Source organism: Tetrao urogallus (genome assembly GCF_951394365.1).
Source record: "Tetrao urogallus genome assembly, chromosome: 8".
Lineage (NCBI taxonomy): Eukaryota > Metazoa > Chordata > Aves > Galliformes > Phasianidae > Tetrao > Tetrao urogallus.
This window is the reverse complement of record NC_136821.1, coordinates 33393739-33410727: the sequence shown is the minus strand read 5'-3', so window position 1 is coordinate 33410727 and position 16989 is coordinate 33393739. Positions and strand designations below refer to the sequence as shown.

The window sequence follows — 16989 nt, the reverse complement described above, 5'->3', positions numbered from 1 at the left end:
CACTGTGTCAACTCATGCAAGAAATCAGCACACGACAGCGCAGTTACCCAATGCTGTTCATGGAAATCACTCTGTAATGCTCAGGGGAGTCAGCTTCCCAAATTTTCCCTCTTTGATACGGAATTCCACCCCATAAATCCTGAACTCCTTTTTTCTAGCTTGTGATCTCTCACAAGGACGCAATACGACTCATATGACTGATCACCCCTTGGCAGATGGACCGCTCTTAGCCTGGCATCGCACAGACGCAGAACAAAATGACATTACTTCACCAGCTGCACAAAAACACAGAGATGGAAACAAATGGTTGGAATACAGGAAAAAGGGAGACAACGTTCATCAGTCTGACAGGCAGCAGTCTCAGCAAAGCATCAAGCCATCCAGTGTCAGGAACGTAAGGCATCACAAAGAAGAAAATCAAGGAGTGAGAAGACAGACATCTCGATGTGTTAATGCGGAACTCTCTCCAATTGGGAAGGGCAGTAGAGGAAAAACTATCAAGATGTTTGCTTACAAGCTACTACACTACTTCCATTACCTCGTTCACACCCAACAGGTGTTAACAGCCTGCTTGTTCCATCTTTTGTAACAACAGCAGTCTGGAAATGAAATTGAAAAGCCACGTGCCCAAAAGAGAACTCAAAGCAGGACATGTACTGAAACGAGTGGCATGGTACTGTAAATGACTGCAGAATACTCTCTGCATCAGATTGAAACTCTAAAGGAAAAACACCAATCTGCACCATTGTATTCTACAGCAAACTTCAGATGAATTCAAAAGGAAATTCCTCATGTTAACACCAAGTATCCTTTCAGCAAAATCAATCTCACCTCTGTAAGTATGCACAAGGCACCACAAGACTAACTGCAATTTCAATTTTTGAATAAGCCTCATAAAATCACCTACAGATTTTACGCTGCAAGTCAATTTGCATGGTTCCCAAGGAGATAAGTTTTAATAATCTCATCTGGAATCCGCTGATAAAAAAAAATGGGGAAAACTAGCATAATGAGATATAATGATGAATTAGTCCCTATAGAAAACTTATCTTTCACTGGGTCCCATCAGGAAAGCCTAGATAATCACCAAACATTTTGTATTTGCTTTCCTTCGTACTTATCTCCAGCTCTGTATTTTACTGTGCCCAGGCAGAACAGTTTTGATGTTCTATCTTTTACTTTTACAATATACTGAACAGGAATAAAAGACGTGGGAACATTAAGTTACTTGTAAACAAGAATATACATTTTCTATTTGTACAGGCATACTTGAAGTCATTAGGTCATATGCTTTATGAGTTTTACCTACAATCAAAAGGCATTTTTAGAACAATTGCCACATCAAATAAGCTTTGAGTGGAGAACTGCAGCCTATGTATGCGATGCATGGGCAGGAAGGAGATTGAAAAGGAGAAGGAGTCTTAAAAACTTAAGAAAAAAGCAAGAGAAGGCAATGGAGCCTTCACTTGTCATTCTGCTCGAGTTAAAGGTACTAAAAAAGGTCAAAAGTAAATACCAAATACCTAATATTTTCACAACATTCATTTTCTGATATAAGATTTGAACAAAAAAAGAACACAAGAGAAACAGGAGTTTTTTCGAACTACAAAATATATTACATGACACGCAAAATACAGTATTGTACTGATCTCCAACTCATGCCATTACTGCTGCTTTTTCAGCTGCACTTCAGATAAGCATCTGTCCAACAGAATACATACTATTTTCCTGTTTTCTGACACTGCACTAATCACTAAAAACGTACTGAATAATGTTTGAGTAGGCATCTCTGTTTTCCCAGGGTGAAGACAAAGTAAACTGTGACAGACGTACACACAGAGCGACACAGAAGTATCTTTCTTGGTAAGACATCCAAACCCCTTGGGAGGCAGACAGCAAGTAAGGAGAAAATGGACAGTAAGTAAGCAAGATGTAGAAGATCATTCATGCATTATACATCTTACAGCCCTTCTTGCAGGCATAGTAAGATTTACTAGGATACTCGCAAGGACAGCAGAGAAATGGGAGCTTAATGCAGAAGAGTGTCTGTGTGAAGATTTGAGAAGTGGGAAACATTCAGTTTGGCAAAAAGCCCACATGGCTTCCCAAGGGATTTTTTTCCCTACCCAAGGGAAGGTGCTAAAGTGAAGGTCTCACAGCACCAGCTTTAAGGCACGTACAAAGTCTGAATTTGGATTTGCTGGAGCTGCATTTTCTACAGAAACGCAAAAGATTCTACTGATACATATACAACACAGATTCTGTTCTATTTTATTAGGCATTGCTGCTAAGACATTGCTGTTAAGAAAAACCTAAATCCAAAAAGCAAATCTGGTCTCCTCCTAAGTCAACAGGATGTTTTCTATTTATCCTGTCAACTACAAGAAACAGTTTTCATTCAGTAGCTATTGGTTTCTCTATCTCCTGTCTGTAAACAGACAGCCATCACTACTTTAAGTTTAGTGGAAGTTGAGTATTTTTTTCTTCAAACGCTCCGTTTTCATTTCATTCCCCAGACAGAGAATTTGATCCAAGCCATTTTCCCACAGAAAAAAAACCCCACGATTTACACATTTAATAACCACTGGGACTTCTGAGTAAAGTCAGCACCAGGACCAAATAGCCGCTCCATTAAACCAAAAACAATCACTAGAGCTCCGTGTGCATTAGCTGTATGCCTCACCATTCCACAGCATCTAACAAGGTACGAGCTCCATTTGAAACTTTTCCCAAAACTTAAGCATTTGCAACTTGTCTCCCCCATTCAAATCCTTCACCATTTGCTGCCAGTGGAGTACTAAAAGCGTCCTTTCCTTCAACATCAAGGTCTGTTTTCTTGAAATGCACAGGAACACTCAGTGTTTCACTCTTCAAACAGGGAAGGGTGTTAAAAATACTCCAGAGGAGACGCTGCCAAAAAATGACCCACTGATACAAAACAAAGCAACCATACAATGTTCAGCATTAGCTAGACAAGAAAAAAAGTCTGCCCAGTCACTTATAAAGATTGATTTAAAGTAACGATATACAGACTAGAAAAGCTTTTTAATTAACGCCTTGGAGTCTTGTTGTTTTCTCATAGTTAAACATGCAGAAACCGCAATCCACTATGTTCATAAAGAGATTTCTAAGCAAATGAGAGGTTCAGTTACAGCCTGTGTTTATAGTGCTTACATTTTTGCAAGAACATTTTAATGTTCTTGTTTGCTTTTCCTGCTTTTACATTTTTATGTTTTCAAACAAGCAACTCAAATCATTTTAGAGCTCTATTCGAGCCCTCACTTAAAGCACTACCTTCTGACCAAAGTCAATATCATATTGTCAGTATATTAAATTAAATAAACGCTCCTAAAGTGTTTTGCTGGTTTTTGGTTTTGTTTCCTTTCTAATTTAGTTGCTGTTTCTTGAAGCAAGCTACTAAAGAGTTTCCAAATAAGTCTAAAGACATCCGAATTATTTGAACTAGTGAATTAGTGGTATTGTATCCTCAAGGTATGACATCCATTTACTAACTTTGGAAAGTACCCAGAATTTCCAGTACATACAACCATCTCTTCTAGCAATAACTAGAAACACTGGATATAAACACCTAGAATAATTCTTCCAGCATCATCTAAAAGATATCATTCAAAACAGATAAGAGATGCAAAGAATATTCTTACATGAACACACATGACATTTAACCTGTTTCTGTTCAAGTACACAGTAACTGCAAAATTTAGGCAGAGGAGTCCTTCCTTGACGAGCTTCTGAGCAACCCCTACTCAAAATCACACACTACATATTTTAATACAAGTAATTTGCAATACAGTTTAAAAGAAGCTTATAGCAAATCTCACTTTCTACTGCAGGTAAAAGGAAACTTCTGACAAACATTAACGTGGAAACCATTACACCGTTGCCTCTCGCATAAGTCCTGGGATAAAACAACTGCAACAATTATGTTTTGATCTTCATTCTACCTGACTCACTGAAAACCCTGCAAGGATCGAAGTGCTTTCCTTCTCTGTCAGTCTGGGTACCACCCCCCCCCCCCCCCCTCCCCAATACACCATTGCTGCACTAACTGCTTTTTGATAAGCCCACCAACTCAATAACATTTCAGGCAGAATTGATACAGTCTTCTTCCAAGTAGCAAAGCTGATTTCTTTCCCAATTGGCCTCATATGACTATACAATACAGGAGAAAGTTATTCAAAATATTATCTTAAGCATTTGAGGTTAGGAATTAGCCAGCTGGAAAGCCAGAATCAAGTATTTGAGAGACTAAGGAGGAACCCTGTCAAACTAAAATAAAACTGTACGAAATATGGGCAGCCAACTAAAAGTCTGTGAACTTCACACTACAGTTATTAAACATATAAAGATGGTTTCCCACTTCACAGACAAATTTACCTGACACTCACCTATCCCAAAAAGCATTTTCTGCAATGTGTGTCATTGCTTTACTTGGCTCTGCTATTCTGTACTGCTTAAATAATGAAATAATCTTATTGCTTCACAACACTGACATCTGCACAAGTCAGTCAACCCCAAGCTTTTACCCTGCACGAGAACTGCTCGCACTTTTAAGCTTTTAAAACATAGCTGAAGTGGACTGTGTTTGTTACATACAACAGGAAATTAAGCAACAAAAATTAACTCCATGAATATTGTTGTACTGGGAGTTTGGTTTTTTTTTTTTGTTTCTGTTTTTAAACAGGGACACCCTCAGAAGTAACCTATGAACAGCTGGAGTGCAGTAAGAAGTACCACGCAACATGAAATTACTTTAATGATAAAAATAACGATGATTTTAATCTTTTTTTTTTTTTTATATCATTAACTAGATTGCTTGGAATCATCACACTAGTGCTCTTTTTTTTTTCCTCAGCCTGTAGCTAGCAAGCTCTGAAATGTCATTGCTTACAGGCTATTGCACGCTCTAATTTAAATTTCAACTCTTCTGATTCTTGACCCAAGGGAACAAGCTGTAACCAAATACAAAAAGCAAAAATATTCAGCATTTTAGCTCAGCATTCTGGAACTGGACTATATAGACATCTACGTTTCCCACTTTTATATCTGTTAGCAGAATGCCACTCTTCTTACAAAGGAAACGAATCCCAATCTGTACACAGTTCTGCTTGTGTGTTTCCCTGTATTTATGCTCCCACTAAATTTCATGAACATTTTCTCCACTTTCATCTTCTTCAGAGAATCTCCCCCTGACTGGGGCAGTTGGTTTCTCAAAATTTATGTAAAATTCAAGCTTCTGAATCATCTGCTAAAAAAGTAAGACTCGATGTATTTAACCATAAAATAAATGTACTGTTAATGGCTCCTACCAGCTCACTGCTGAGACATGCAGTTTTAAAGTGTTTTCCAGTTTATACGCTCCATGTTTCAGGGGTCGACTGCACTCTTTGGCACGAGCAAGGTATGAGTTCACTTGAGCATCAACAGGGAACTCAGAATCCTAAAGGAAAAGAATAGATACATAGTTTTCAGAAACGTTGCAGAAGTTCATGCGATGCACTACTAATTACGTTAACTTTAAAAGCACGTTTTTTCCCCTCTGCTCAATTTTTATGAATTATTAAATCACTTTTGCCCTGATTTTATCCTGATATATATTGTTAAAGATGAATACAGGCATATCTGGAAGCCTGGTGCCTGTAGTGAACCACTGTGTATTATGAGATTAGCTTGTTCTTATGAAATTATATTCTTATGAATTAATGTCTAGACAGTCACATTAATACAACATTGCTCTAGGAAGAGATCAACTATCAATATTAATCATTATTTGTAACCAAACAAAAGCAGTGAACTTACATTTGTTATAAGAACATAGCTGCTCATTGCTCATACTAGCAAAACTCCTCCCATCAACACCCCCAAAAAAGTATTTCAGAGAAGCAGCTGGGAAAGATGCAGCTCTGCAGATTGGATGTTCTGAGATAAAGCTGTAAGTGGCAAATAAAATTCTGCTGGAACTGGAACTCACAACTGAGCCTGTGTAATGATGCAGGTGTAAGTAACAATCTTGGCTGATGTTTTTATCGTAAGCACATCATAGTAAAAGAACACAAAAAGCCATCCAAGAAAATCATCTCCGTGCAATTCAGCATCTCTGTGTTCATGAAGTGGTAGGCAGTCAAAAGTTAATACCAATCAGATTTCAAGTAAATGAATTATTTTCACTTACACAGAAGAAAGTCTAATGAGTACAAAACTACCAAGGTAAGATGCACTGCTCTATCTGTCCTGCACTGTACCACCTCGTGATCAACAGTAACTTCTAGAAATCCTCTCATTTCATTGACAACTAGCAACCTCCTTCAACTAACTTAGAATGGATGAATTTCCTTCTCACCTTCCCAATTACTCAATTTATACTTCATTCCTTTCGCTTTACCTTACATATATCTCCTAAGCAGATATGGAAAGAGTGAAGTCCTAGCAACGAGCTCAGCACCACAGTACCTATGCTGTAACCACTGAATTACTAGCTACACAGAAGCAGGCAGAGAAGGTTGCCACATACGTACAGAGACATAATACAACGCACAGAAAAGCAGACAGGTAAAATAACCTTTTTTTCTACTTCATGTATATATGTAGACCCATGCCAAGAATAACTCCAGGGAGTATTCCTGAAGGCCACACAGCTTGGACAAGAAGATCTTGCACTCAACCTATTTCACACGCAGCATCTTTCCAACAGAACTCACCAGCACTTGTTGAAAAGAGGACTGGAACCCCAGGGTGCAGCTCTGACATCTGCCTCGTCAGCTGCTGGTGCTGTTCTATGCCCCTGACTATGGCTAATGGCTATCTTCAGATCTGCAGCCTTGTATCGGCCTCTCCAAAGCAGCAACACAGTGAGACAGCATCTGCACTGAATCTGCCCCTTATAAGATCCCATTACAGACCTGAAACCAAGTCTGTTTTCAAGGCTCTCGTTCAGTCACCATAAAATACAGAAAGAGAGCTATCACATAGGCTGAGCAAGGAGGTCTCTGTCCTGGAAATCTGTAGCTTCAAGTGAGAAAGATGATTCTTTCATTCAGGTGAAACTAATTATACATTAGATATGAATTTAGAATGAAACCTGAAGATAATTTCCCCTACAAGACATCCAAAGAGTATGGCATACGTACTTATCTCATTTGGTAACAGTGACAAACAGCACAAAACATTTTCATCAACAGATAATGAAAGGCAAAAAAATCAGATGCTGATTGAAGCGGATGGCACAGGAAAGATACTTGGATAACATGTGTACGATACACTATGGGACTGGATTTGTACAAAGACCCACATCCTTCAGATGTGTTTGTAGCAGACATAAGAGTACTAGAAACTGAACACTGAAGAGAGTATTTTAAAGGGAATATTAAAACAGCTGGAGTCATGACTGGCTCTGCCAGGTAAGAGGGATTGAGAAAGGATGAATGGCCCTTCTTTCTGACAGCCAAGTCAAAGAAACAGACATCAGATGGCTGCTCGGACATCATCTACACTCGTCAAGTACAAACAGCTTGAAATATCCATTCAGGACTTCAGGCACATAAACTGCATTCAGCAGTATTCAAAACTCATAACATCCCTGCAAAAGAGAACTGATATCACATCGTGACAGAGAATCTTTTTCATACCTTGCTACTATACATCAATCATTATCTGAATACAAAGTCTTTTACTGCATTTGAGCATCAGCTTAACCACGTGCTTTTAAGTAACTTGAATGAATTCTTCACACCAAAAGAAAAAATCTGTTACTCCAGAAATGAGTGGAAGGCAGATCTTCTGTATCCTTCAAAAATACATTTTTCTTGCACCTGGCAAAGCCAATAAAACAAATTACATATAAACATACCCTTAATCCTTACAGGTTGACTTTCAGTCAGCATGTATTTCTTAGGATCGGACTAGGTTTATTACCAACTCCAATTAACCCAACTAAACAGATTTATTAAAAACAGATTGTCATTAAAGAACATAAGAAGGATAACAGCACACAATATATTTATGAAATCCACTAGTCATTCCAAGACGACTTAAAAGGCTGTAGTTTTCTAACAACTTGTAATCCTTCTTGTTTGCAGCGTTTTCAGGACGTCCTGCTGGTAAATCCTGCTGGTAAAAACTTTCAAAGAATGAAGTATCACATTATTTAAAATGTCCACAACAAAGATTAAGAATGGGATAAAATCTAGGCATTTTAATTGGAAAATGTGTACACACACACAGTAGGATATCCACTTTTTGTTGTTCGTACTTAACTCGATGGCAACTGTTAATTTAAAGGAATAAACATGCATGGGATTTTCAAAATCACAGACTATCAAGAGAATATCATTGTGTTTCTCACTTCAGAAGCTTTCTACACTACACGTCCTGTAAGGTTGCTGTAACTCTGAATCAAACTCTTTAAGAGACGATCAGAATTACTATTAATGTTATCTAATGACACTACTGATCAGTGCTAGTGTAACTATTACAGATGAGACCAGAAGGTATTTTTCACCAGCCTACGGCTTCAGCCTCAAAAATAAGCTCAATCACATCAGTCTAAAACCCAGTGGTGTCTGTTCTGTATTGCTTTTTCAAACTTGACTATTAAAAAAGACTGGGTGTGACAAAAGCTTTAAATGCTCAGCGCCTCACATACTTGATCACAGACATTAACAAAAGTTTTGTCCCACCTAAACCACATTTATGTTTTCCCAGCAAAGCTAAGAAGCTACATACTTTATTTTGCTCATGTAAAAACTTCCCTATTATTTTCCGCGCTACTCTGGGGTAAGGTTTTACAGCTATGTTCAACTTCAGCTTCAAGTAGCCTTAATGATACTCAGCTATTCCATCCCCTGAACAACAGGTTCCATTTCTGCAGAATGGCACGGACTGCCAATGGTGAGAAACCCAGGATGTTGGTCTCGCCGTTCTTCTGATTGAAAAGGAAGACAGAAACAAGGGAGATTCTGCAGAGAAGATGACCAAAGTCATCATCCTTCTTGTCTTAACTCCGATATCAACGAGGCATCTGTATGCTGTAGTGAGGTGTTAACTAAACACTCACACACTAAACCAACCACTTCACACAGATCAGCCATCTAAATGTAGTTTCCTATACTTGCACTTGTTTTTAAAAGACATTCTAAGTAACAAAGAGGAGCCAAGAAAGAATTGCAAACATACTCTGAAAAGCACTGGGATCTTGGAGGATTTCCACAGAGCACTATTTTTTATGTTTACACACACTATTTGTATCTTCATTTCATTAAGCAAATTACATATCCACCTCTGAGTTCTTCCTGTGAGAGTGGATTGTGTGTTTTTAAAAGCAACAAAGCAAATCCTGTAAGGAAAATCAACCTCCAATTAAAATCTTGATGACTTTGGTACTATTTGAAACTTAGGATAACAGAAATAAGATTTCTTTGTATGTCGTATATAATGACAACTGGGGAAAGAAAAGATAAACAATGTAGGGAAAAGAAAAACAGAAACACTCAAAATTAGAAAAAAATATGTAAAGCTTCCAAACCACTTAATCTTGTACTGCCATTCCAGGAGAAAATAATACATTTCTGGCTAAAATAACATTTTTACAGAAATACAAGTCACTTTCAGCTTACACTTCAGGCATAATATTCCTGCAGGTCTCTGAAGCCACTCCCATACACTGTACAAATTTGGGAGTAGTTGAGTCTACAGTACTTATATACAGGGGCTAAAAAGTGAAGAGGATTAACTAAAAATCAGGATACTCCAAATCCGTGCCACTGCCTTTGTGCAGATCTAAGCAGCTGTACGTGTTGTTTCAAAGTGTGACCCTACAAGAGCTAAAAATTTGCACAACCAGAATAACAACATTAATAAAGCTGAGAACAACTGAGCTGCTTCACTCCCTTTCAGCAACTCAGACTAAAAATTACTAGATAATCAGATTTACTCATTTCAGAGCAAACCGATACTCAAGTCAAGCAAAAACCGATACTCAAGCAAGTCAAAACTAAGGTACGCTGAATAAAAGTGACTGAAAAAGTGGTGCATTTTTCAGTAGAAAAAACAAATACTGTTTTGTTGAGGAAACACTGCTGTGGATTGTTGCTGCAAAATTCACAAATAGAGCTAAAAAGGGGATAACATGAAATATTAGTACGTCATTCTTCACAGAAAAGAAGTCAATAAAAAGGTATTTACCCTAATTTTCCTCATCTACAAAGCAATTAAGTCCTCTGCATTTATTTCTGAAATTGCAGTTTTGACCTCCTGTGCTGTGATGATCTCATATTTTACTAGAATGTGAGACTCAGACTCAGGTGTAGAGATAATCCAAGAAGCACAGGATCACCTGCCATGGCCAGGTGAAGCAGTGATGCCAGCGCTCCCCAGAACACAGCAGTGGAACCCAGTTAAAACACAGAGTTTGTTGCTGCTACGCACTGGTTTTTGTTCATTCTTGTATCTGCTATGAAATAGACAGCAGCACTACGAAAACATGAATGTAGCAACATGAAAAGCTATTAAGGTGTTGTCTTACATCACTATGAAAGGGAAAGTAATGCATTTCTTGCCTGTGAAATTAAAAATCCTGTTACTTCATGAAAGGCAAGGAACATTACATTCAAAATAGCATCCTAGAAAGAATCTCTGTTAACTATAATTCTGAATGCACGTCCTCAGTCACTGACAACAGCAGAAGGAAATGGCTGTACCTCCCAGACCAATATTTAGAAACTGCACTATCTTTAGATAACAGAGTTACAGGTGAAACAGACTGCTAGCCACTGACAAAAAGCAGCCATGACATCCCCTTCATTTACATGCAGCATTTCCACGGCTGTCAAAAATACTAACAGGAAAGAGGAAGCACCGTAACTGCTTTTGTCCTGAAGGCAGAGGGAAGGCATTCCAATGGTAGATCTTTGGCAAAGGCAATAATGCAAACACATCCACACCATAATTAAGGATTCAGTCCTCATGATTTACCTTGAGAGCTCCACAGAAACCAGAGTTACATGAAGAAGTATTCCTTGCTTTTGATATGACAGATTGATATACAAAACAAATCCCAACAACAGAATATCCTCTTTTTTTTTTTCCCCCCCCTTCCAGGAAAGAACCTAAGCTTTGACAGTGGTATCTGCGAAGATAGTCATTTACCACAAACCAAGCTGAAATTATCTCCAGGAGCTCACAAACCAAGCTTTGTCTCAGGAGTCTCAGACCATTAGCTCTCCCTGATAAGATACAGATCTTGCCTGGATGGGAATCGTTATGCAATTTAGACAATTCACCCTTAAAGCTCCTTTCTTGTCTTGAATCTTGAAGCGAAGACTACATCTTATCCCTTCTGAAAGCAAGGTTTTTCTGAGCAAGTCTGCAGCTTTCATTTTCCTTAAGGAAGATGCAAAAGATTCTCTTTTGTCAAAACAAACAAAAGACAATAAGAGAAGCGGAACTCATCCCGAAGCTGAGAATAAATGTAGCCTACTATAATAAAAAAAAAAAAAAAAAAAAAAAAAAAATGAAAAAAGAAAGAAACATCCAAATCCATTTATCTCAACAACAGCTTGGCCTTGTTTGGATCATCATCACGTAGTTCTAGGTTTCTCTATACAGATGTGAGAAATTGAAGTCTACGCAAACTAGCTTAACTACGCAATTGCCAGCCAAGAAATCAAGTTTTGCTCCTTTAATTCCAAAGACAGAAAAGAAGTTCAGCTGAGGCAAGGATCATTTGCCAGTCATTTGATGGATCCAAGTTCTCTGGTGAGGAAAGAGGAGGAGCAATCTCTCTCTTCTTGCCAAAAATCAGCTCTATGGCATCAGTAGCTGTTCTGAGTTGAAAACAAAGCTCATTCTCAGACTGAATCCACACACGCAGGCACAATTATCAGCACACCTCCCAGCACATCCATGCACAACTTCAAACAAACACTGTTTTGTTCAGAAACAAAACCCAAGAAAAATGTTATCATACTTAGGATGCAGCTGCTGCATTGGTCTACATCTCAGCAAAATAACCTGATTTCTGTTACTGTCTAAGTAAATTCAAGGAAGTGTTCTGTTTTTCTCCCCAAATTTAAGGATATCTTTGCCCTTTTGTTCTTGGTCAAGTTCTGTGCTAATGACTGCTAGCAGCATTCAAACACCAGTTAAATTAGCTTCTTACTCAAAGTCATCAAGAGGTGACAATAATTTAAGAATTGTTTGCTTGTGTTTCTTGAAAAAAAAAAAAAAAAAATCAGTTGTTCTTTCATTATGGAGGATATCTTTTGCTTTATTTATTTTACAGGATCCAAATATCCCTACATTTTGTTTTCCATATCTTAGTCCTTAAACACCAAAGTAGTCCCATGGAAATCAACAGCCCCACTCAAAATTGCAAATACAGTTTCTAAAATAGGGCTTCAGTTTTACACTACATCTCAGCTCTTGACCAAATTAACACAGCTTTCCATTTCCACAGGCTAAGAATTACCAAGAACCCACTGAAATGTTCACCAGGTATCTACTGAATTAGTAATAATTGCTTTGCTGCAGTATTGACAGAAGGTGAATATAAAATACAGTCAACCAGAATTATTCCATCTTCCTCATATTTTCTGTAACTGAAGTAACAGCAGATCTAGCAGAATGCAACGATTCTGAAGATACTCAATGCACCCAATGATCAGAATGCCATCAGCAAAATATTCAGTATTCTGTGTTGCCTGATAGTTTACTCTGAAACAACTCTATTTCAGAAAGTGCCAACATCCATACTGAGTGTACTACAAGTTTACACCTTATTTTACTATATTAATCATAACTACAATTATATCACAATCATCTGAAATACAAGGAAAACAAGTTGAAAGCAATAGCAGGAGAGCACAGTAAAACTTTTACTGCATACTACATCTTGCCTAGCTTGCTAATAAAAAACAAAAAATCACCTACAGAGGCTGTGGCAACATAAATCCCCCTTGTTCAGTACAGAACTCTGACAGCTCATCTTTTCGGTGGGGTTTTTGTATTGTTTGTTTTTTTAAATAAACATGAAGATAGGATGTAATAGATTGTAAAGTCAGATTAATTACAAGAGCTCCTTTAGAACTGTTCTGATGTTATATACAAGGCTGCTGTCTTCATGCAACTCTTCAGAGTTTGTGAAGCGGTGCTAGCAGTAAATTTAAACCTGAAGCTGCTCCTGAGGATGGCATTTTCAATGGTGTGACAAAACAAGCCTTCCACTGCCACTGCCTATGCAATAAAGCAACTGGAAAGCAGCAGCACTGTAAATACAGCTGCATCACAGACACACTCCATGCTTCTTTTTTCTTTTCACTGGAGCTCTTATTAGCAGCCATCGAAACTTAGAGAAATTGTTTACCATAAAGGGGATAAATTTGAAGACAGAAAGCTACTGCACCGCACTAATATTTGGTTTCTTTTATTGCAGCTATTAAAGCCACGTGTCTCAATTATTAATTATCTGAGAGATTTGAAGAGTAAGAGGAAGCTAACGACTATGAAATACTCCACCACTGAAAAGTAACAATTTCCTTCAAATTTTTAGTACTACAGCTTGACTGTTATCGCCACTATTTCAGAAAGTAAAGGTACCAAAAGAAAAAGCCTTACTCTTCACAAAACGTACTGCCAAACTCTGCAGAAATGAACCAACAGCAACATTTTAGCTCCCGGTAAAGCTTAAAAACATCTCAGTTCCTCAGTGAATCACATCTCTCAGATTAAAGCAACGCCACTGTGGGTGATGCTCTCAAGGAAAAACACATCATTCACGTGGGAACTGCAATGTGATCTGTACACCAGACAGACACAATCATCTAAGAGTTCGAACAGGAACAACACGGATGCGCTGTGGGCACAACAGCCACGCTAGGGTGTTCCAGAATACTTGGCTTTAGGAAAGGATCTCTCCAAGGCATTCACAACACTCAAGGAGATCACAAATTCCTATCAACGTACAGCAAACCTAGGGGATATGCCTGTGAAACCCACTGAGCTGCATGGTTATCAAAATCAACTGTTCACTGAAGGTCTGCCCTACCTTTGGGAGAACATCTATGCCACGCAGCAATGCTGCTTGCAGCTTCTTCCATTCCTTCTACTATCTCAGGAAACATCATTTCAGCCCCTTCTTTTGCTTACCTACGGGGTAACAACTCGACAACAGCCTCCTGTGAGTCAATAAGACGAGGGAGGAGCCACAGTGAAAAGCTGCTAATGGTTCTGAGTGGTGAGTTCAGTTAGACTCAAAATAGTGCAGTGATCATCCAGCCTTTCAATTATTACTCCTTTATTGGGAGGAGGGGGAAGGGGAAAAGTATGATTTCACACATACAATTAATTTTAATTCTTCAACATTGTGCAATATTGCTACTCTACGTTACAAAATCTCTAACAGGACCCACATGTCTGGGCTTCAGAAATCTACTCTGACAACCATTAACAGGTACTATGAATATAAGAGTTAGCACCCATGGAAGAACAAATTCAATGCTGTTTTACTAGCAGCAATTCTGAATGCACTGACCTGAGTCTTGTCTCACAGCATCACGTCATAGTGATGAAATATATTCCTGTTTGTTTAAAAAAATAATAATAATCCAAAAGTCCTGTCTAACATACAGGTAATCAATTCTTTACAAGGTATAAAAAACTATTTATGTTCATACACCATAAATAAACACCATAATTTCAAATGAACAAGTGAAGATGCTGTTATAGAGCTCAACCCAACCATTTGCCATGGAGAAGAGACAGAAGGGTCACGAGAACACTGCAATAACTTATGATGACACCATGCACGTACTTGGCGCCTGGATTTTCATTGCAGTTTTGCAGGTCACAAACAACCATATGTTATTCCTGAAGATGCTACCCTCCCTACCCCCTCCTTTAAATGGCCTGTACTTGAAAAAGCTACTATATTTACAACCAATGGTAAAATAAACAACGGTGCAATAAAACACACAAACTTCCACCAATTATAATTTTATTTTTAGACTTAAATTTTTGCTTACAATGCAATTAAGCTTCAGCGATATTTTCAATCACTGCCGTACATGCAGAGTGAGCTATACAGCTCAATTAGGCATGTTAAAGAGCTAATTTTGATTATATGATAGAGATCAAATTACTTCAGTTTCCTGGCACATTTCAAATACACTACAGCATTATCATTTTATATAGATATTAAAAACTGTTCATAACAATTAATATCAATGCTCTCTCCTACATAAGTATGCTATAGCAAAGCTGATTAACAACTTCAGATGCTTTCTTAAGTTGTCTAATTTCTATTTAGTTCCTTGTAAGAGCCATGTGAATCAACAGATGCATGGATCATAGGGTACGACAGACAGCACAGTACCACTTTTATTAAATCACAAGCTATATCATATCTATGCCCCATGCTGTATTCATCCCATTCCAATACTCAAACTGGCTGAAGAACCCTGGGCAGAGGCAGTGACAGCCAACTTACCACCTACTGGTTGGGAATCCAGTCCAAGAGAATGTGTTTACAGAGTGAATAAAGACACTCTTAAATTCAGCTCACGTTATGCAGAAAGTTACCATAAAATATTTGTACTGATAACCTGAAGCCAAACTGAAAAAGAAAAGATAACTATAAAAACCAGCTTCCCATCGTGTTTAGTAGAATTCTATTTCATCTAAACCCATCCTTGTAGCACAGTGCAGTTTGGTTGTAAAAGCAAAAAATGTATTCATGTCATCACCTGAGAGGGTGTGAAGCTGCATGGGCCTTCTTCTACCTCTTTACTCAATCCTGCTGTCATCACAAGAGCTCGTTGCAGGCTCTGGCTAACACAGCAAACTCAAGAACCTGTCCTAGCACATACGGCCTGCTTGGCAGCTGCAGCCCAGCAAAGACCTTGGCCGAGGGGTCTCCTGACAACTGCTGCACACCTGTCTCCTGCTGGCATCATTTAAGAGATGCTGACTTGAGTGAGACAGTAAGGAAGCCTGCCACAAATATGCTGCCAATATGCTCTGGTTCCATAACCATGGAAAAACTACCGGCAATCTAACACAGACAAGGACTATTCATCTGCCTTACCATCTTCTCTCCATAGAAACACCTCTCCTTTCATTCCAGAACCTCTTAAAAACACTGAGCAACAAATATACTTACAGCGCACCACTACCAAGTAGCTGCCACCTCCACAAACCACCTGCAAGGGATAAGTAAATCAAGATCTGGCATACATTTGGTTTTTATGATCATTTTAAATTAACTAAGCGCCTTTAAGGTTCCTAACATGTAGCTCACATCGCATCTACTTGTAGCAGAAGTACTATAGCAGCTCAGTCCTCTTCAACTTCTGGCACAAGTTAAGACTCATTAAACCACCTAAAAAGTAACTCTTTCAGTGTCACTCCTTCTTCTGTGGAGTTCACAATATTTCTTCCATTCAAATATTTCATTTTGAATAGCTCATTCTGAGCATGCACAGTTCTGTGTTTTCTTTTTCTCCTGAGAAATAAACAGGACCTCTGAACTCCCGACAATATGAAATCTACTTCCACATCTACAGAATCCCAATGCACCTTACAAATACAATACTGTAATTGCACAGTAAGCTGAGATGAGAGATTTACAGAGACAGGCGTTACTTCTTCAAATACTGCAAGACTACATTAAAATACCTCTGAATACAGTTAAGAAAAATAGGCTTATTTGTTATAACAAACAGTGGAGCTAATGCATTATTGTATACTAAATGGTATATACTATTTTTCCACACGTGTATATGCATTACAGTGTGGAAGACGTGAAAGAAGAATGTGAATTTATGAAGGTTAATCATTTCCATAGGAGGAAAAAAGGAAAAAATCTTCTTTGAAAACATTGTTGCTGCTGGACATAAGCACCGCTAAAGAGAAAAAATGAAATCAGAAGACTGCTGTGCATGTGGTCACGTCATGCTTTAAGCTACCACATCAAACCCTGAT

General features: G+C 38.3%; 1 protein-coding gene across 1 annotated transcript in view; it reads right to left on the bottom strand.

Annotated features, from left to right (window-relative positions):
* SPAG16 (sperm associated antigen 16) overlaps window positions 1-16989 on the bottom strand; it is a gene marked incomplete at both ends in the record, with an annotated part of 350116 nt that overhangs the window by 286767 nt on the left and 46360 nt on the right. The window contains one exon of the mRNA XM_079538894.1: window positions 5328-5458. Within this exon, the coding sequence (XP_079395020.1) occupies window positions 5328-5458 (131 nt within the window). The remainder of the gene's footprint in view (window positions 1-5327; window positions 5459-16989) is intronic.